Source organism: Chrysochloris asiatica, unplaced genomic scaffold (assembly GCF_000296735.1).
Source record: "Chrysochloris asiatica unplaced genomic scaffold, ChrAsi1.0 scaffold00174, whole genome shotgun sequence".
NCBI classification, from domain to species: domain Eukaryota; kingdom Metazoa; phylum Chordata; class Mammalia; order Afrosoricida; family Chrysochloridae; genus Chrysochloris; species Chrysochloris asiatica.
Window position 1 is genome coordinate 4,162,254 of NW_006408692.1, and position 22,288 is coordinate 4,184,541.

At 40.6% G+C, this 22,288-nt stretch overlaps 1 protein-coding gene and 1 non-coding gene across 2 annotated transcripts in view; one reads left to right on the forward strand and one right to left on the reverse strand.

Moving 5' to 3' along the window:
• The window catches only part of LTA4H (leukotriene A4 hydrolase), a 34,792-nt gene extending 19,706 nt beyond the window's left edge, over positions 1-15,086 (reverse strand). Inside the window, exons 1-6 of the mRNA XM_006871802.1 lie at positions 14,928-15,086; positions 9,622-9,752; positions 7,601-7,721; positions 4,073-4,141; positions 2,256-2,360; positions 1,293-1,345 (exon numbers count right to left, since the gene is read on the reverse strand). Coding sequence (XP_006871864.1) covers positions 1,293-1,345; positions 2,256-2,360; positions 4,073-4,141; positions 7,601-7,721; positions 9,622-9,752; positions 14,928-15,086 — 638 coding nt within the window. The remainder of the gene's footprint in view (positions 1-1,292; positions 1,346-2,255; positions 2,361-4,072; positions 4,142-7,600; positions 7,722-9,621; positions 9,753-14,927) is intronic.
• Positions 15,087-15,545: 459 nt separating this feature from the next.
• On the forward strand, positions 15,546-15,617 carry TRNAD-GUC. Its single transcript has one exon. It is a non-coding gene; the product is annotated as a tRNA-Asp (tRNA).
• The last annotated feature ends 6,671 nt before the right edge of the window (positions 15,618-22,288 follow it).

The window sequence follows — 22,288 nt, forward strand, 5'->3', positions numbered from 1 at the left end:
GGTACTTCTAGCTGAGTTCGAATCCCCAAAATTTGGACTCTTAGTCGAGAGTTATTTGTGCCATCCATGCACCTTGTATGGTATTACAACTCATCTAAACTTCACTTTAAAACAATTTATACAAGAGGGCTTTGTGTTGGTATCCTGCATAGAAGGGCAATGATCTCAGAAGCAGAACTTCTGTAAATTTAATGGGCATACACATTATTTGGGTGACTTGTTCAAATGCAAATTGTAATCTAATATGATTAAAATAGTATCATTTTATCATGTCAACATAAAAAGTATTAATGAAGCAGTTCATATTTTATTCATTCATACTAAGTCTTAGAAATTTGGTGCATATTTTACACTTAATAGCACAACACAACGTCAAGTGCTCCATAGCATCATGTGGTTGTCTATTCTGCATGGATTCTGAACTCAGATGGTGTCAGTTTAGGGCTTTGCCACTTCCTAGCTGTGTGACTCTGGGAAAGCCAGTCAATCTCATGGAGCATCAGTTTCTTCACTGATAAAACAGGAAAAACTACTACTATCTACGCTGCAGGGCTGTTATGGGGATTCAGTAAGATAATGCATTGGACTTGGCATAAATAAGAACGCAATGCTGTCAGCTGCTGTTGGTAATTATACTGGTTAAATACCTAGAGTATTTCCTCTAGGCTAGAACCTAAACTAGGAGCTTTATTTAGATAAGCTAGGTCTGTTAATCCTCACACAAATCCTTTGAAATACATATTATTATTGTTGTTTCTCAGGTGAAGAAAAATAAAACTCAAAGAGGATGTAGCTAGGAAGGGCTGGAGCTGGAATCGGAATCTCTGTTTGCCTAATTTCTCTCCAACCTCTACATTTCTGGCAATTTAAAGAATGTGATCACTGGTGACATTCTTAATTTTCAGCCATTTAGAAAAGAAAACAAATAGAAAAATGGAAAAGGAGGGGAACTCTAGCTATTGGTAAAACTTTGAGAAAATATGTTATATTTCTATAATATGTATAGGGTTGAAAATGCTCCACTATGTTTTACGTTGTCTGTCTGTGAGTCAAGGCACAAACAGTGATAACTTTGAGGACGAAGAGATGGAGATTTCCACAAGTGATTTGTTTAAATTCACTTTAGAATCCCAATCTCTAACTCATTCTGCAGTAATGGGAAAATTGAAGGGGTAATTGGTAACGACTTTTAAGTTTAAATTTTGTTTACATTTTATAATTAAATTTGACTTTTTCTGGAGCTGCTACCTAATATCTTGAGGACTACCCACATGAGATGCCCAAGGGCTCACCTGCTTTCTAGAGCTCCAACAACTAAAGCAATCAAGTAGGAAGGTATCGGAACCTAGAGGAGATAAACACACACATACCACAAGCTTACATTAGTGTCCCAAAAGGTTAAAGTACAACAGTTCATTTTTTAAATTGAGTAATTTCTTTTTCAAGTCTCCAAACCATGATATGTTTTGTTCTTCTCAAATATGTTCAAAATGACAATGTAAAACATTTCAGAACATTCATTTCCTTTTTATTCCCCCAGAAAGGGAAATCCCAACAAATGGAAAATACTGCACATAGTTTTACAAGGTACATTTAAGCATTTCTCACAAATTAACCTATAGGAAGGCAACTGTGTTTTTCTCACTAGACTTTGAAACACTACCTACCGATACAGAGGCACACAAAATAACCCAGCAATAAGTGGAGGCCTGGAATTAACTTTTCTGAGTTTTAAGAAGCTGGGGTGGGAGCAAAATTGCCCATTGTACTTCACTTATGTGTTCTGTTAAGTTGGGTTAAAAACATACAAACACTGCTACACACACACACATGTTCAAAGTAAAGATACAAGTCAAATTACCATCTACATAGGAAACTAACTGCGACTGTGGCACTTTTATTGCTGTAAGGTAGCTCTTTCACTGGCAAATTCTAAACAGTCCCTTTCCTGCAAGCCTAGGCAGGTGAAGGGGCAACTTAACAGAACAGGCAGCCTGCTACAGACGAGTGAGCAGAAGATGGTATCAGCACTCACTCCTTAGCCTCTCTCTACAATGCAACTTTCTCTGTAAGCAGAAAACCATCTTTTAAATGCATAAAAGAGAAAAGAACAAAGGGGAAGAAAAAGCTACTTTTATTTAAACTCTGAACTATTTCAAAAGCACTTTTGCTCTTAGGATGGATATAAGCACTCATCGTTCACCACCAATGAAAACAGAAGCGTACTCTTTTGTTTTTGAAAATAAAAAGCTTACTTTTTGGCTGAATCTATAGAGTTTCCTGCTGGGGTCTTCTGGGTCAGGAGCTTCTCCATCACGAAGAGCACTCATAAGTGCCACCAGCTCCTTAGGGACAGACACCTAATTGAGAAGAAAAGCAATTTCCAGTTACAACTAGAAGCGCACATGTGAGATATCTAAATAATACACAGATGATGTGCTCACAAGGAGCCCTGGTGGCACAGTGGTGGCAGTGTCTCAGTGCCCGTGGGAAGGTGGTGATTTGAAGCCACCTTCAATGGGGGAAAGATGGGGCAGTATACTTCTGTGAAGATGTACCGCCTTGGAAACCCCAAGGGACACTTCTACTCTGTCCCACACGGTCACTGTGCATTGGAATAGACTCCACAGCAGTGGGTGTGGGTTTCCGTCTTTAATCAACTCAATGACTAAGTTTCGGTTTTGTAAATAAAATTGGCAATATACAAAAGTAGCTTCTTTAAAAATGAATGTGAAATACCTATCTACTCCAGAGTTTTGGAAGAAATGGGGTTGAAAGTTCTGCTCGAACTTCATGGCCTTGGGCTAATGACCTCCCTAAGTCTTAGATTCACCATCATATGAAAGTATATGTCATCAGTTTGTTGTAATTTACAATACTATAAGTGACTTGCCTAACATTGTGGCAACGGTAACCAAACCAAAACAAAAAACAAACCCACTACCAGCTCTATTTGCTTGGCCTAAGTAGGTCTAGCCTCTGGGGTAAAACCCAAACCCAATCCACTGCCACTGAGTTGGTTCTGACTCATAGTGACTCTGTGTAGGGTTTCTGAGACCATATATCTTTCTCCTGAGCTGTAATTGGTAGATTCAAACTGCTGAACTTATGGTAAGCAGCCCATCTAACCCACTACACCAATAGGGCTCTTAAGCCTCGAGGATGCTATTGTTCTTGTTAAGTACTTTCTAGTTGGTTCCAACTCAGAGCAAACCTATATAGGATTTCTGAGGAGTGGCTGGTGGGTTTGAATCTCTGACCTTGTAGCTAGCAGTTTAGTGCTTATCCTATAGCAAGGCACCAGGAGCATCTGGAATAGCTTCAATTTAGCACTGGAAAGTCAGTTTGACCCACATGGTTGGTGGTTCAAGCTCACCAGCTGCTCCTTGGAAACCCTCTACAGGGTTGCTATGGGTTAGAATCGACTTGATGGCACTTAACAACAGCTACAAATTTTATTATAGTCCACCTCATCCTCTAAGTATGAGCAAGTAGCTAGCTCTGGAATAAACTGGAAATATATGGAGACAAGTCTACAGTACATTCATATTCACATAGCTAATTCTGGTGGCATAATGGGTAAGCACTTGGCTGCTAACCAAAAGGTCACAGGTTCAAACCCACTAGTCACTTGGAAACTCAATGGGGGGCAGTTCTACTCTGTGCTTTAGGATCACTATGAGTCAGAATCAACTCAACCACATACCATACCACCATCATAACATAGTGGGTTTCTGGAAACTTTCATTTTGCACATTTCATAATTCTTGCTTTAAAGTCCTGAATTCTGAATTCATTTTAAAGTCAGAATGGTACCTGTTTCCTTTTTGTACACTGACAGTGCTGTCCCTGATACCTACAGTGCTGTGCCTTACAACACTGACGGTGTTGTAGAAATTAAAAATGAGGCCTACAGCCTCACTTTTGCATATTCTTTTTTCTTACATACTGCATATTCTGAAATTTAAGTAAAACATATTTAGTTGCAAAAATTTGATCATCTCTGCTTCTCATTTATGCCACATGTCCTCATATGAATCACTGAATCCAGGCACTAATTTGTGATGGTTACCTCCGCGCTGTAGGTGAACTTCACAGACGGTGTGTCCTGGCAGGGAAGAATTGCTCTGCAGTGGATGGCCTAAGAGGAGAAGAAAACACACAAGTAGCTATTCTCCATTCTTATATATATATATCAATATCTATATCTATCTATCTATCTATCTATCTATCTATCTATCTATCTATCTATCTATCTATCTATTTATCTATCTCTATATATATCATGCCATTAAGAAATCACTAACATTGCAGGATTATTCTGATCTGTCATTTTTTAAAATAGAAATGATATCTCACATTCCAAAAAGATGTAAAGTAGCAAAAGTTGGTGTATGGATAATAAAATCTCATTTTCCATTTCAAGGTTAGGTTCAGCCCTCACTTTCAGTTGAAGGGTGAAGCACTCTGTGGATCAGTGCTTCCTACGCCAAGTTCTGATAACAGGAGTGTCCGGTAAAAAGCTCCTGGCAATCCTGAGTAAACAAGACTCTGTAGTCAAATAAGTATGCGCACCATGGCACACTACCTCCCTGTACACTAGAGTAACTTAGCCACAGCAGACCTTGGGAGGTACTGAAAAGACCTACAGTTAGGGAACCTGTTCGATTTTTCATACTTATGTTAACATTAAATCGATTTGTCTCTGGTTAGTTATTAATATCCAACAAGATACCAGTCTTTGAAGGAACACAACCTGAAAATGATGATACTGTCTTCACATTTTTAATCTTACAACACACTTTGAAACTAAAAACAAGTAAGACAAGGTGAGAGAAGGACAGTTTCTCTCAATATGTTGTTGTTGTTGGGTGCCATCGAGTCACCACCGACTCATAGCGACCCTATGTACAACAGAACAAAACATTGCCCAGTCCTGGGCCAACCTCACAATTGTTGCCACACTTGAACACACTGATGCTGCCACTTTGCCAATCCATCTCGTTGGGGGTCTTCCTCTTTTTCTCTGACCCTCCACCTTACCAAACATGATATCCTTCTCCAGCAACTGGTCCCTCCTGACAATATGTCCGTAGTATGAAAGATGAAGTTTGGCCATTCTGGCCTCCAAGGAGCACTCTGGCTGCACTTCTTCCAACACAGGTCTGTTGGTTCTTTTGGCAGCCCATGGCACTTTCAATATTCTCCTCTAACACCATAACTCAAATGCATCAATTATTCTATAGTCTTCCTTATTCACTATCCAGTTTTCGATTACATATGAGGTTATTGAAAATACCATGGCTTGGGTCAGGTGCACCTTAGTCCTCAAGCTGACATCTTTGCTCTTCAACACATTAAAAAGGTCCTGTGCAGCATATTTTCCCAATGCAATATGTTGTTTGATTTCTTGACTGCTGCTTCCATGAGTGTTGATGGTGGATCTAAGAAGAATGAAGTCCTTAACTTCAATCTTTTCTCAGTTGATAAGAATGTTGTTTATTGGTCCAGTGGTGAGGATTTTTGCTTTCTTTACATTGAGATGCAATCCATATTGAAGGCTGTGCTCTTTGATCTTCATCAGTAAATGTTTTAAGTCCTCTTCACTTTTAGCAAGCAAGGTTGTATCATCTGCATATCTTAGGTTGTTAATGAGTCTTCCTCCAGTCTCAATACAGACATGTTCATGTAACATGCAAAGTGTTTCCTAGGTTCCTTATCAATCTGTCATAAACACTATTTCAGCCAAGAAAAGCAGCTGGAACACCTAGTGGTTTATAAAACCTAGTCTGTCTACAAATAAGTCTATGTGATAGCTGGCGAGAGAAGGAAGCTGAGTCTCATTGGTACAAGTCCTACTGAGCTTAAATGATACTGATATGATTATCCTTCTCTGAAGCTGTCAGAAATCCTAGACATTGCAAACTTCCTTAAAAACCCCAAACTCATTTCATAGCTAGAAGATTCCCCATGAGCAGGGGTTCCTGAATAACATCTTGACAGATTAAGCAGGACCAGAGAGCCACCTGATTCTCCTTCCAAAATAGAATTCCAGGACCATGCTGCTAGAATTCTTTAAGGGCCCCTAGTTAAGGTCCTTGGTTAGATTTGGCACTGCATATGTTTCATTGTATAAGATCAAATATACAGAGAGAACTGTAAGAAAAGTCATCCGAGAAAATCACATTTACACATTTCCCATGTAGTAATTTATTAACTTAACTGATATCTCTTTCCTATATTATACATACTACTGCCAATATGAAATAGAATAATATAGTCAAAATTCATATGTTTTGTAATTCATGTATCTTGCATTTTTTGCCAACTTAAGCTTGTGGACATTCTATAAGAAATACTGCTTGAAAAATCAGATCTTACTAAAAAACAGAGTGTACAATTTGTACCTGTATGCCAGGATTATCACATCTCTTCCAAATTAATGAACTAAAGTCTCTTAGATTAAAGAGATTATTTCAATTTACAATAGAAAATAAACATGATTGATTAATATGCTAATAGTGTTTCCTTCTTTACAGACTTACACATAATTTGAGCCTACTGTAATATCTATCATACATGAAGATGGGAAGGATTATATTTGCAAATACCTAGCACAATACTTGGAAGTATGTTGTTGTTGTGAAGTGCCATCGAGTCGGTTCCGACCCATATAGCAAATGCTTAATAAAGTGACTTCTGTAATTGTGAATTATTTGATTACTAATAGAATTAAGTATATTTTCTTTCTCAGAAGAATATTTGATACTTATCCTTATAACAGATTGCCTCTAATTATATTTGTCATTTTTAAACAGAAAATAAAGACAGTTTTTAAAGGTCCATTTAATATATTTATATAATATATTCATTGGTAAATGTATAATGCCAAGTTGGAAAGACTAAACTCGATAGGGGCCAGTCTGGGCAATGGTGTCTGGAGAGGGTCGGGGGATAAGATCTACTGCTAGCATTTTCTTATAACAAAATCATACTACTCTTGTTTTGCTCATTGTTTTTCCTTTTATTTTACGACCATTTTTTGAGTGCCCATACTGTGCTAGGTTCTAAACCAGGTGCTCAGGATATAAATATGGTTAAGACAGACACCATGCCTTAGATGGTCCAATCCAGGTAGACATGATCTCAAAGTAAAGGAAGTTTATTTTTTTAATGCTATATATGAATGTGTGAATACCAGTATGTATAAACATATGTTGTTGTCGTTTTTAAGTGCCTTTGAGTCAGTTTGGACTCATAGCAACCCTGTACAGGGTAAAGCTTTGTAGGAGCAGAAGGCCTCATCTTTTTCTCACAGAACGGTTGATGGGCTCGAACTTCCAACCTTGTGGTACGTAGTCCGGTGCTCATTATATGGAGCCACTGTGCTCCCAAATAAATAAATATTTACACATGTATATATTTTGTGTATAGAGAAACACAAAAAGAAAACACATATTTTAATCTAATTTATACAATAAATTAAAATACTGTATTAGGGAAGATCCACATATCTATAAGACCACGGTCCATTTTACTTCATTACACTGCATGTCTTGGGAGTTTTCTGTGTAATAAATCATTCCAGAGTTCTTTTTACCTGGCACTGACTAAAGAGATATGGGTGTTCCTTCCCAGAAGTTTGCTCAGGTGTGAGCCACTGAAGAGCAGTCGAATTTGGAGATGTCTCAAAGGAAATTTCTATAATGACTTCTTGATTTCTGTATGAAACAAATAAATATATTAGTAGACTGTAATCCTATCTCAGAGGACAGTTAAAAGATAGCTACAATTTGCATTCAGAATACATGTGCTGAATAATACAAACAATACTGTTGGTGATCTCATGGCTGGTGGGGGCACCCATGACTGACTGAGGGTGAGCTCTAGGAAGCCTAAATTCTAACATGGCTAAAGTTTACCTCTTGGTGTTCTTACCTGAATGCCACCTTGTGTGTCCCTGCTACTAAAACCGTAACAGGAATGACTAAGAGTCAAATGCCCCACTGTGTGATATTATTTTGACAGTGGGAAAGTGAGAGAGGTCATTCTGGAACCTGAACTACCTCAGTGATAGGTCCTTGAGCAGCGCTGGACTGTGACAAAATTAAGTCAAGAAGAAACTGACACTCACTCACCATTTAGAAACTCATCACTTTTGTGTCTGTTGAATCTAATAATTAAATGTGTGCTTCTATTTTGTTTCTCCTTTTAAAACTCTTTTTTTATTAATTAATTTTCATTGTATTTTACGAAATATCACTCTGTAATTGGAAATAACAAACACTGGCCCTTCATCTGAGATAACTAGACAAGGAAACACTGAGAATGTTGGAGCCCACAAACACACCTGGTAACAGCACTTCCTGGTGCTGTGAACTTGGGCAAATGATTTGATGTTCCTATGCCATACATTTCTTCATCTGTAGACTGAGGTTAAAAACACCTACCTCCTAAACTATGCTGGGGTATTTCTTTTTGCTTTATTAAAAGGGAAGAAAAGACACAACATTAGCCATGGAAAGGTAGGGGTAGATTAGCCTTGTTCTAGGCCAATGATTTTCTACCTTTCCCACTTCTCAAAAAAAACCCCCAAAGAGTGTAATATACTTCCACAGGACAATGCTGGCTACCAATGTCTTGGGTAAGTTACTTTATTTCTCTGAGGTTCTCTTTCTTCATCAGTAACATGCAATTCATACTATGTAGGGATGCTGTAAGGGTTAGCTAAAAGAATGCATCTAGAGCATTCATCCCAAGATTGGCACATAGTAACCAATCTCTTCTTGTCATTGTTGTTATTCCATTCATAAAAGTGGCTGGCCTCTTGGGCAAGGTGGGGGAAGATGCACAGCAGGTAATCTTGAAAAGCCTGCTTAACCATGCCCCCATCACCACTCTAGGTATTGGTAAAATGATAAATAGTAAAACATAACAGTTCCTAAGGTTCTATTCTTAAGTATTTTCTCCAGCAATTTCTTTAGTATCTTAAAAAATAAATCATAAGTAATTACCATGGAGTTGATTTCCAACTTATGGTGACCCTATAGCTACACAATGGAGTCCTGGTGTGGCGCTGTGGGTTAATGCGCTGAACTGCAAAGTCAGTTTGATCCTCAAGGTCGGTGATTCGAGCTCACGACCCACTCCTCGGAAACCCTATACAGGGTAGCTATGGGTCAGAACCAACTCGAACAACAACAACAGGACAACACAGAACTTCCCTAGAAAGTGTGAGAATCTGTGATTGTTATGGAAGTAGATTGTCACATCTTTCTCCCACAGAGCTGCTAGTGGGCTCAAGTCACCAAACTTTTGGTTAGCAATCAAGTGCTTAGCCACTGAGTCACCGGGGATCCTTTTGTTGTTGTTAAGGGCTATTGAGTTGGTTCCAAGTCATAGCGAGCCTATGTAGGATTTCTGAGGAGTGGCTGGTAGGAGGGGTCTTTTTAGAATATATGATTTTTACTATAAATGTCAATATGAACAAAGTTCAGTAGGAACAGTGTGCCAACAGCCACACATACCCAAACTAAAAAAACTGAAAGAAAAACTTGTAAAATATTTAAAAATACATGGTCTCCATTATGCAATTATAAAAGAGAAAGATAACATTCATACTTGCTCAGAGGAACAGGGAGAAAGATTTCCATTGGTGATCCTTTGTAACTCTGTCTTTCTCTAAGAGCATATTTGACTTCTTGTCCTTTGATCACCACTTTTTCTATTGTAAGATCCTTCGTATCCAAATTCTGTAATTAGAGTAATATTTTTAAATAATGAGAACATGGTTTTATACATCAGAGAAAATTAGCATTAGGTAACTATGGTGACTGGAGTTCTGGTGCAGCGCTGCAGGATCAGCACTAAAGCAAGGTCGGTGGTTCAAGCTCACCAGCCACTCCTACGAAACCCTATACAGTGGTGCTATGAATGAGAACTGACTAGACAGCATTTAGCACAACAACAACTATGGTGACTACAGATAGAATGGAACCAATTACCAATGGAGAGAAAAAAGTTCCAGGAATCAAGAGAGTCAAAAGTTATTTGTTTATGAATCAATTTCATGAGGCTACAACTCTCAGTTGTTTGGACAAACAGTAGTCTAGCTGACGTCTTTGAGTAGTTGTTATTGTTGTTAAGCGCCATCAAGTTAGTTTCGATTCATGGCAAACTTGTCTAGGATTTCCAAAGAGCAGCTAGTGGGTTTGAACTACAGACCTTGTGGTTCAGTGCATTATCCTGCATCACCACACCAAGACTCCCTTGGAATATTTTTTGGTGATTAAATCAGTTGGCCTTGAGTAGAGCAGATTGCCTTTCATAAAGTAATATAATTACCTAATAATTTTCCATAATGCATCCTTCCATGCTGCAGTCTAATGCCATGTAATCTATCAATCAAACTAGTGTTGTTCGGTGCCGTTGACTTAGTTCTGACTCATAGGGGCTCTATGTACAACAGAACGAAATACTGCCCGATCATAGGCCAGTCTCATAATCGTTATGTTTGAGCTCACTGTTGTGGCCACTGTGCCAATCCATCTCGTTAAGGGTCTCCCTCTTTTTCACTGAACTTCTTCTACTTTACCAAGCATAACCGGTCCCTCTTGATAACATGTCTAAAGTATGTGAGGTAAAGTCTCACCTCTAAAGAGTACTCTGACTCTACTTCTTCCAACATAGATTTGTTTGTTCTTTGGGAAGTCTACCGCAATTTCATACTCGTGCAGAAGTCCTAAACCTAATTCCTTATGAGCTATCAAAAGACTAGAATAAATAGACACACACAAGGGAAGACAGACATGTGAGGATAATCCACAAGCAAATGAATGTCAAGGATCACTGGCAGAAACTAGGTGTGAGTGCACAGGTGAAATTAATAATGTGGGACTGTAAGATAAGCATTCGACCTCAAGGTCAGTTTGAACCACAAGGTCGGTGGTTCAAACTTACCAGCCACTCCTCAAGGTCGCTATGTGTTAGAACCGACTCATGGTCCTAAACAAGAGCAACAACAAGACCCTGAATTGGACTTGTTAGCCTCTTAAACTGTCAGACAATAAATCTTTGCTCTTTAACCCCCTCCTCCCTTTGTGGTAGTTGTGTTACTGTACCCATGCACTACCATAGTGACCCTAGACAGAGTTTCCAAAGACATAAATTTTTATGGATGCAGAAGGCCTCCTCTTTCTTCTGTGGAGCAGATGGTGGGTTTGAACTGAAGACCTTACGGATAAGTCCAGTGCTTATACTACATGGCTAAGCAGCTTCTTTGATTTTACACCAAAATGGTTTTCCTTGTCCTCCTTTTTGTTAAGTGACATTGAGTCAGTTCTGGCTCACAGAGATCTGGTAGAGGGTTTCTAAGGAGTGCCTGGTGGGTTTGAATCACCAATCTTGGGGTTAGCAAGATTGTGTTCTGTTTCTCCTATTCTTTCTTAGTCTCTCTTCCTTCAAATTCCTTACTTATTTTTAATCTTACTATACTTCATATATTGTTTTTAGCAGTCTCAAATAATTTCTGGATCAAAGAAAGTTTTTTTTTTAAGTTTCCTGGTGTGGCACTGTAGGATAAGAACTGGACTGCTAACCAAAAGGTGGGTGGTTCAAACCATATCTAGGGTCCTATGAGTCAGAGCCGACTCCACAGCACTTAACAACAACGTTTCATTACTATATTCTTATTCTACTTGTCATTTGCAAAGTGTTGTGATGAAAAAAACTGGACTTCTGCATTAAAAACATAAACACCTTGGTACGATTCTCAGCTCAACTACTGACTCAGTGAAGACTGGAAGGTCTATAGTCAGAAAATTTTGTGTTCAGTTCCTCGATTCTGCCACTTGTAAGTTATATGATCTTGAGCAAGTAACTAAATTGACTGTGAACAAAATTTAGTGAAAATAAACCAACACTTCAGAAGATGTGTTTCAAAAACGGAGAATTAGTCCTATTAGAGGTTCTCCAGCATTCCCCTAGCATCATGAACTCTAAGAACTGCGAGAAAAAGGAACATAGGTTGATTGCCTTCTCACCTAGCATGGACAAGGGATCTTCTCTATCATTCTCACTTGCCAACAAACTGATTCCAACGTACAGTGAGCCTGTATAGGGTTTCTGAGGCTATAAATCTTTACTGGTGCAGAAAGCCTCATCTTTCTCCCTCAGAGTGGGTGGTGAGTTTGAACTGCTGACCTTTGGGTTCACAGTCCAGTGCTTATGCTACAGTGCTATCAAGGCTGCATCTCTGACATTGTTGTTGTTAAGTGCCACCAAATCAGTTCTGACTCACAGTGACCCTATATAAGGTTTCTGAAGAGTGGGTGGTGGGTTTGAACCACCAATCTTGCAGTTCAAACTGACTTTGTGGTCCAGTGCATTACCCTGTAGCGCCACATTAGCGGTTACTTACATTGCTATCTCAGACCCAAGACACAGCTAGAACTAGTACAGTGTTGCTGGTGTTATGTGCTGTTGAGTTGGTTCCAACTCATAGCAACCCTGTATAGGGTCTCCAAGGAGCAGATGGAGAGTTTGAATCGCAGACCTTGCTGTTCAAACTGACCTTATGATCGAGTGCTTATCCTACAATGGCACAGACCACTTTTAATATAGGCACTGTTTTCTAATTGAATTCATCCACTAATCAACTCATCCAACTTTTGCATCCTCTATGGCACTTAATAACAACAACAACAATGGCAGTGTGGGTTTGTGGGTTAATGCACTAGACTGCAAAGTCAGTTTGAACCACAAAGTTGGCGGTTCAAGCTCACCAGTTGCTCCTCATAAACCCTATGGGTCGGAACTGACTCAATGGCACTTAACAACAACAATAACAATATGCCATGTACAATACTAAGAACTGGAGATACAACGAGCCTATAATCTAGTGGGAGAAATAATGCATGGTCATATTCAACAGTGATAAGCTATCAAAATTTGATTTCTTTTAATAAATGGAAAAATTGCATTGGAACAGAACTTAACTTCAACCCTGCCCAGATAAAGCCGCCATTGCAATAAAGATAGCATAGTACTTCAAGTGGATCAAAGTACAACCTATAGGGAAATGTTTACTTTCTTGCTCATTTTTAATAAAAATACTTTAAAATACAAATACTTTTTTCATTTTAAGTAAAAATACTTTTATTTCTTTCTGATGGCACTTTTGTTGACTTCCAGAGTGGTTGTCCTTGCTTTCAAATCAGAATTAGTCTAATAAAATGCTATTCTTTTTGCTAAGTGCTGTCAAGTCAGTTCTGACTCATAGCAACCCTGAATAGAGTTTCCCAGAAGCAGCGGGTGGGTTTGAGTCGCTGACTTTATGGTTTACAGTCCAGTACTGATACTACAGTACCACACCAGGAGTCCAATAATATACTAAAGGACATGACGTATGAAAGTTATGTGCTTTAGTTCACACTGATGAACTAAAAAAGCCACCAGTTTCTCTCAACACTTAACATTTTGTCCAAAAACTTCACCCCACTAATTTCCCTTGGTCGAGTCTACCACATACCTGATCTTCTGATTGCAGAGGTTTAATAGTTATCACCCTGCTAAACCTGTGTAAATATCATCCTGAATTGATAAAGAGGCCAACTATGGTTGGCCTTTGAATGTCCCTCTCATTCAATCCTTCATTTCAACTATTTTGGTGAAAGCTGAAAAAACAGGTTACGTTATACAAATAATAAAGTGGAATAGCAGTTCATGAATCTAACCACATTTTTAGTTATTAAAATGGCTCAAAAGTTTGTAGCAGTATTAGCACATCAGCTTCTTGGCATCAAGTACAACTACTTGCTTCTTGGGGGGGGGGGGTGCTTAATGTATTGAGTCCTCCTTGGAAAGCTTGTTTTTGTTAAGTGCCACGGAGTTGGTTTTGACTCATAGTGACCCTGTGTAGGTTTTTCAAGCAGCGGCTGGTGGGTTTGAACCACCGACCTTCCTTATCCTACAGTGCCACACCGGGACTTGTGTGTCCCAAAACCAAAAACCCGTTGCAGTCGCGTCTATCCTGTCTCTTAGTTACCATATAGGGTAGAGTAGAGCTGTAATCTTTACATCTTTCTCTCTTGGAGCAGCTGGTGGGTTCCAACGGCCCACCTTTAAATTAAAAGACGAGTGTTTATAAAACAGCCAACGTTCCTCGTGAGTGCCCCACGCATCCTTTAAGTCACAGAGAACAAGGGTGATTAGTTGGGAAGAACCATGACCCCAGAGAGAAAGAGCTGCAGCCATCATGGAAGAAGGCAGAGACTGGAAGCAGGGCAGAGGGAAGGGGCTTTCTAAAGGGGAGGAGAATCACTGGCAGTGTCGGGAGGATGAGACGACCCACGGTTTCCTGTAGAGTTTTAGGCAGAAATACAGGAGCCGGGTAGGGAAGAAGAAGGTCTGGAACTTGGATGCGACTGCCAAATAAGGAAGGTAGCTGAAGACTGAGAGAGGGGGGCTCTGGGATGCGGCCCGAGGAAACGAAGCCACAGTAAGGCTAGCACTGGGAACTAGGATTAAGGGCGGAAGGAAGATTGGTGCAAAATTGAAACCTGGGGTGCTGGGTGAGAAGCGAGGCTTGGATGTGGCTCTAGGATGTGCTCAGTTCCTGGGGCTTGGATGTGGCTCTAGGATGTGCTCAGTTCCTGGGGAGAGGGTCTGAGGGGAGAAGGGGAATTAAGTACTTGTGGGAAGGGATGCAGACGATTTAGGCAGAGTGGAGAAGAGGGCGCTAAGAGGGCTCTGAAGATCGGCGCAGGACATGGGTTGGGGTCTGCCGAGCGGCACTGAGGGATGCGTGGGGCTGAGGAGTGGCTGCAGCGGGATGATCAGGCCTCGCGCCGCGGGGACAAGGACGATCGGCGAGGGGGCAGCGGCCCGGGAGAGTAGGCATGGAGTCGGGGTGCGCGTTCCCACCGTACCAGGCTGCGGAGATTGTCCTCCAGAGACTCCACAGTGAGCGCGACGGTCCCGGTCAGCGTTCGACGAGTAAAATCAACGATGCAGCGGAGGTGCAGGTGCTTGGTCCTGCATACAGAAGCCGGCGATGCAAGAGAACACGTATCCGATACCTCCGACATGGCTCTGGGAGGCCAACTGCACACCGATCCACACCCTAACTCCGCTGACAGACTGCTCGACTGAGAGCTACTGGAGGAGAGAGAGAGTTAAAGAAGAGGCGGAGGGATTCGTGACGCACGCTGGGAAAGGAAGTTTCCCAGAATCGTTGGAGAGTGGGGATAGGAATGAATGAAACCACAAGTTCCGTGGTGCAGCACGACAGGGCTTACGCTATGCTACCTGGGAGAGAGGTAGTGTGCCTGTGTGTACGTGTGCCTGTGTGTAGGCGAGGCGACAGTTGGGGAAAGGGTGTGCAGAAAAAAGATGATAAACGGAGCGAGGACGTCTTACTTTTAGTTTCTTTTAACTTCAGTGGAAATTATAGTGACAAGGAAAAAATGGCAAGCATTGAAGGTAACAAAGATAGGAACAGATAGAAATAGATAAAGGTCTTGCTTTAAAGCTGCTTTTCATGTGATTCCTCGTTAGTATAGTGGTAAGTATCCCCGCCTGTCACGCGGGAGACCGGGGTTCGATTCCCCGACGGGGAGACACAAAGGAGCTTTTTGGTTTCTTAATAAATTACAAAATGATCTTGCAAACTTTTAAAAAAGCTAATATGAAAAAGAATAGTCAACTTAAAGTTAGTGGAATAAAAATTGTCTTGCAAACTTTTAAAAAGATAATATGAAAGATAATAGCTTAAAGTTGTTATGTGCCGTGGAGTCGGTTCCGACCCTTAGCGACCCTTGTACAGGGTTTCCGAGGCTGTAAATCTTTACGGGAGCAGAAGGCCTCCTCTTTCTCCCGCGGAACAGCTGGTAGTTTCGAACTGCTGACCTTGAGGTTCGCAGCCCGATTCGTAACCACAAGTTGTTGTTGTTGTCAGGTGCCATCGAGTCGGAACCGACTCATAGCGACCCCATGCACAGCAGAACGAAACAATGTTCGATCCTGGGCCAACCTCACCACCGCTGCCACCCCCGAGTCCATCAATGATGCCACCTGGCCGATCCATCTCGTTGGAGGTCTTCCTCTTTTTCTCTGACCCTCCACCCTACCCAGCATGACATCCTTCTCCAATGATTGTTTCCTCCGGACTACATGTCCAAAGTAGGAGAGACAAAGCTTAGCCATCATGGCCTCCAAGGAGCACTCTGGCTGCACTTCTTCCAAAACAGATCTATTGGTTCTTTTGGCGGTCCATGGCACCCTCAGTATTCTCCTCCAACACCACAACTCAAAGGCATCAATTCTTCTACGATCCTCTTTATTCACTGTCCAGCTTTCGCATCCATATGAGGCTATTGAAAACACAATGGCCTGGGTCAGGCGCACCCTAGTCCTCAAATAAAAATTGTCTTGCAAACTTCTAAAAAGCTAATATGAAAAATAATAGTCAACTTAAAGTTAGTGGTCAGATTTGTATATTTAAGAACAGTTGTTGTACCATGGCATGTTCATTTCCGTCAGTCAAACTAGTACTTATTTAGTGCTTTTTACGCCTGTCACCACCAACACCACGCCTATCCAGGCATAAGATCTAAAACCAAAGAAAGCAATTTAGGCAGATTATTTCAACATACTTGTCCTGGTGTAGTGCTGTAGGATAAAGCACTGGACCACAACGTCCTTTTGAACAGCAAGGTTGTCAGTTCAAACTCATCAGCTGCTCTTTGGAAACCTGTATAGGTTCGCTATGAGTCGGAACCGACTCCAAGATATTTAACAACAACAACATACTATTATGAGAAGATTCTCTGATATGAGCATACCAACACACTCATCAATTATCTTCCACTTCTAAAATTTCAAATTCTTTAGAAATGGCCATGCCGTGGCTTTGGCTCTTTTTGTTTTGTCTTATGTGACGTTGATGTTATGTGCCGTCGATTCAGTTCCGACTCAGCTACCGCGTACAGGGTTTTTCCCGCAGAACAGCTCGGAGTTTCGAAGTGCCAATTCTGAGGTTAGCAGCCCGACTTGTAACCACTACGCTACATACTTGAGAGCATTCATTACATGTTAGTTGATTTTATTACTGTTGGCTTTGTTTTGTCTGTTTTAATAATTTTGATATTTACATTATTATTATTATATTTGTTGTTGTTTGTGCCATGGAGTCGGTTCCAACTCCTAGTGACCCTGTACAGGGTTTCTGAGGCTGTAAATCTTACAGGAACAAAAAGCCTCATCTTTCTCCCATGAAACAGCTGGTAGTTTCCAACTGCTGACCATGAGATTAGCAGCCCGATTCTTCACCACTACGCTACCAGAGCTCCTGTACAGCAGCAGGAAGCCTCATCTTTCTCCCACGAAACAGCTGGTAGTTTCCAACTGCCAACCATAAGATGAGCAGCCTGATTCGTGTTTTTTTTTTAGTGTTTTTTTTTTTTTTTTTTTAGCCAAAATTTTTAGGAATACCTAAAAGTGACTAACAGTTCTTCATTACTACTAGCCACTGCCATATAATCCAATCTGTTTATAGTAACCCTGTACACAGAGTAGAACTACTGCCCTATAGGATTTCAAAGGATATAAATCTTTATGCAAGCAGATTGCTGCTCCATCTTTTATCTGCTGAGCAGCTAATGGATTGGACATTTCTCATAACAGCAGGGTTCTTGAACCACTGCAAAACACCAATATTCTTTTCCGCTAAATTAACCCTCTCAGAAGGGTTTTTGATATTATCAATGATCAAGTGTCTGAAATAGGTTTATATTTTGTTAACACATTCCTTAAAAGACTGTGAAGACTTACTATTATTATTCTTACTTCACATGTTGTCATCAAGGGCTGTGAGGTGGTTACAACTCATAGCCACCCTGTATAGGGTTTCCAATTAGTGGCTGGTGGGTTTGAACTGCAGACCTTGCAGTTAGCATTCCAGTGCTTATCCTATAGTGCCACACCAGGACTGCATTATTGTTGTTGTTAAGTGTCATCTAGTCGGTTCTGACCCATAGCAACCCTATATAGGGTTTCCGAGGAGCAGCCAGTGAGCTTGAACCGCCGACCTTATGGTTCAAACTGACTTTGGAATCTGGTGCATTAACCCATCACCACACCAGGACTATAGGACTCTGCAGACCCTTCCTTTAAAAAATATTCAATGCAGTTTTTTTGTGAGTATTCTATTGCATGGAGTTCTGGTGTGGCACTGTAGGCCAAGTCATTTGAACCACAACATCGGTGGCTCAGGCTCACCAGCTGCTCCTTGGAAACCTGATACAGGGTCGCTATGGGTTGGAACTGACTCCACGGCACTTAACAACAACAAACAAACACAATTCTATTACACTATGCTCCCTAGAACGGTTGGGGAAGGCTCCATCCCATAGCTCTACCAACCAATGACCTAAACCAGCATGCTCAAGGCCCCAGAAGAACCAACTATAAATGAAGTTCTAAAGGGACAAGTTCTATCCGTTTAGAGAGCATCAGGAATACCTTTATGGATGACATAACATTTGAAATGAGACTTGAAAGATGTTCACATTTTCAAAGGACAAAGCGGTATGAGTTGTAGAGTTAGACACAGAGAATGGCGGGGAGGGGGCGCTGGAAGGGGAGACAGATTCCCCAGTGGACACAGTAGCAAAAATCAAGACAGAGAGTCAAAATTCCAGGTGTGTTTGGGACTGAACAATTCTGTGGGTACAAAATCCTACAAGTTTACCCAATGCTTCAGACACTTATTAATAATTTTCCCTTTTTCTTCATGATATGTATCTTGCATGCTTAGGCCGCTAACTGCAATCTAATCCCCCAGCCACTTGCTTGCATGAGAAAGATGAGGCTTTTTGCTTCCGTAAAGATTTACAGTCTCAGAACCCCTATACAGGGCCATTATGAGTTGGAACCAACTCAACAACACGCAACAACAAAGATTTATAGCCTCAGAAATGCTACATGGAGTTGCTATGCATTGAGTTGATGACAGTGGTTGGGTAGTAAAACTTCAATATACAAGAGGGTTTTTGAAGTCCCCTCAGTATATATCCCAGAATTCTTTGAAGCTATGGTCATGTAATTAAGTTCTGGCCAATGGAATTATGACTTCTGGGAAGTGTCCTTCAAAGTAACTTTTCTTTATTCTTTTGTCTGGAATGCATGCAGACATGAAGGCTAGAGTTGCAACTGCCATATTGTATCATGAGATTGAAACCATGTACTGAGGCTGGCGGAGAAGCGAGATAGAATGAGCCATGAGCCAAGTCTCTGGGGATCGTAGAGCCATGTGTGAATGGCCTGCCTCTGGATTTCTTTAAGAGAAAAATAAACTTCTGCTCTGTTGTTACCTGCTGTCAAGTCGGCCACTGACTCATGGTGATCCCATATGTTAGAGGGTAAAACTGCACCATAGGGTTTTCTTGGCTTTCTTAGAGACGCTTGTTGTTGTTGTTGTTAAGTGCTGTGGAGTTGGTTCCGACTCTTAGCGATCCTGTGTAGGGTTTCCAAGGAGCTACTGGTGATTCTGAACCGCCAGCCTTGCAGCTCAAACTGACCTTGTGGTCTGGCACATTATCCCATATAGCCGCTGGATGGCTTCAAACCACCAGCCTTTAGTTTAGCAGACATGCAAACTGCTTTCATCACCTGGACTCCTATTTTGTTTGTGCCCTCAAATCTGTTCCAACTCATATTGACCCTATATAGTTTCCAAGGAGTGCTAATGGGTTTGAACTTATGAACTTGCAGTTAGTAATCCAGTGCTTATCCTATAGCACCACACCAGGACTCCTGTTTTGTTTAAGTCAGTGTTGTTTTGGGTTTTCAGTCATTCAAATAGAACTCAATCTTTATTAAGACACTTGATCTCAGTTGGGCAGGCTCATCCATTTTGACCCAGGTATTTGCCCAATCTATCAGTTCATCACCACTTTATTGTGGACAATTGCATACGTGCCACCATTTGTTTTTTGGTTTGTCATACTTTGGTGGCTTGCATGTTGCTGGGATTTCAAATACCAGCATAGTCCAGCCATGGTGGACAGGTTTCAGTGGTGCTCCCAGTCTAAGACAAATTAAGAAGAAGGGTCTGGTGGTCTATTTCTAAAAAAAAAAAAAAAAATTTTAATTGATCAGTAAAAACCTTACGTATAGCAGCAGAACATTGTCTAATACAGTGCTAGCAGAAAAGCCACTTATTTGGGACTCAAAGTCAGACTGGGAGAAAGCTGCCTCCTCAAAGTATAATTGACCATGATGAGGTAGATGAAGTAAAGCTTTTAGGACCTTCATTTGCTAATTGTTGTTGTTGTTGTTAGGTGCCTTTGAGTCGGTATCAACTCATAGTGATCCTATGCACAACAAAACGAAATACTGCTGTGTGCTGAGCCACATTTGCTGATGTGGCGTGACTTAAAATGAGAAGAAACAGCTGCAAACATCCGTTAATAGTCAGACCATATGCTATATGAAGTATGCATCTAAGAAAATTGGAAATCATAAAAAATGAAATGGAATCCACACGGATCAATGTTGTAGGCATTAGTGAACTGAAATGCACTCATATTGGCTGTATTTAATTGAACAATCATATGGTCTGATATGCTGGGAGTATCAAATTGAAAAAAAATGGTATCACATTCATCATCAAAAAGAACATTTCAAGATCTGTCTTGAAATACAACTTTGTCAGTGACAGGATAATATCAATATGCTTTCAAGGAAGACCAGTTAATAAGACTATTATTCAGATTTAGATGCTAACCACTAATCCCTCCCACTGTCTGTCAGTTTGATGTCCTGTGGTGGCTTGTGTGTTGCTATGATGCTGCTGGAAGCTATGCCACTAGTATTTTGAATACCAGAAGGGTCACTGATAGTACAGGTTTCAGTGAAGCTTCCAAACTAAGACAGACTAGAAAGAAAGAGAACCAGACTACTTCTGAATGTTTGTTGTTGTTAAGTGCCTTCGAGTCGGTTCCGACCCATAGCGACCCTGTACAGGGTTTCTGAGGCTGTAAATCTTTACAGGAGCAGAACACCTCATCTTTCTCCCACAGAGCGGCTGGTAGTTTCGAACTGCTGGCCTTAAGGTTCGCAGCCCGATTCTTAAACACTACGCTACCAGAGCTCTGAAAACCTTATGAATAGCAGCAGAGCATCGTCAGATACAGTGCCAGAGGGGGGAAAAAAAAAACCATTACCAATAGCACCAGAATATTGGCAGAGATAGTGCCAGAAGATGAGCACTCAAAACGTGACTGGGGAAGAATTGTGTCCTCAAAGTAGAGTTCACTATGGTGTTGTGAAAGGAGTAAAGTTCCCGTGACCTTCATTTGCTGATGAACTCAAAATGAGGAGAAACATCTGCAAACATGCATTAATCACTGGAACATGGAATATACAAAATATTAATCTAGGAAAATTGGAAGTTGTCAAAAATTAAATGCATTAGTGAGCTGAAATGAACTGGTATTGGCCGTTTTGAATCTGATGACCATATGGCTTACTATGCCAGGAACAACAGATTCAAGAGGGATGACATAGTATTCGTCTTCAAAAATAACATTTCAAGATCTATCTTGAAGTACAACATTGTCTGCAATTGGATAATAATATCCTCAAGCTGACATCTTTGCTCTTCAACACTTAAAAAAGGTCTTGTGCAGCAGAATCATCTAATGTAATACGTCGTTTGATTTCTTGACTGCTGTTTCCATGAGTGTTGATGGTTAATCTGAGCAAAGACTTAGTTAAAGTCTTTGACAACTTCAATCTTTTTTCCATTAATAAGAATGCTGTTTATTGATCCAGTAGTGAGGATTTTTGTTTTCTTTACATTGAGATGCAGTCCAAATTATAAAATCTGTTTAATGATATAGTTTCTTTTCACAAAATTTGTTTCATCTTTTATAAACAACTTTATAAACAACTAGTCTACAAGCAAGAGTCCTGGTGTGGTGCTGTAGGATAAGCAATCGGCTGTGGGAGGACAAGCACTCGACTGCAAGGTCTGTTTAAACTGCAAGGTTGGTTGTCCAAACACATTAGCTGCTCCTTGGGTCGCTATGAGTTGGAACTGATTCGATGCTCTTAACAGCAAAAAACAAATACCACTATTATTCAAATTTACACAACAACCACTAGTGATAGTGAAATTGAAGAATTCTACCAACTTCTTCAGTTTGAAATTGACCAAACATGCAAGCAAGATGTATTGATAATTACTGGTGATTGGATTGCAAAGGTTGGAAAGAAAGAGGAAGGA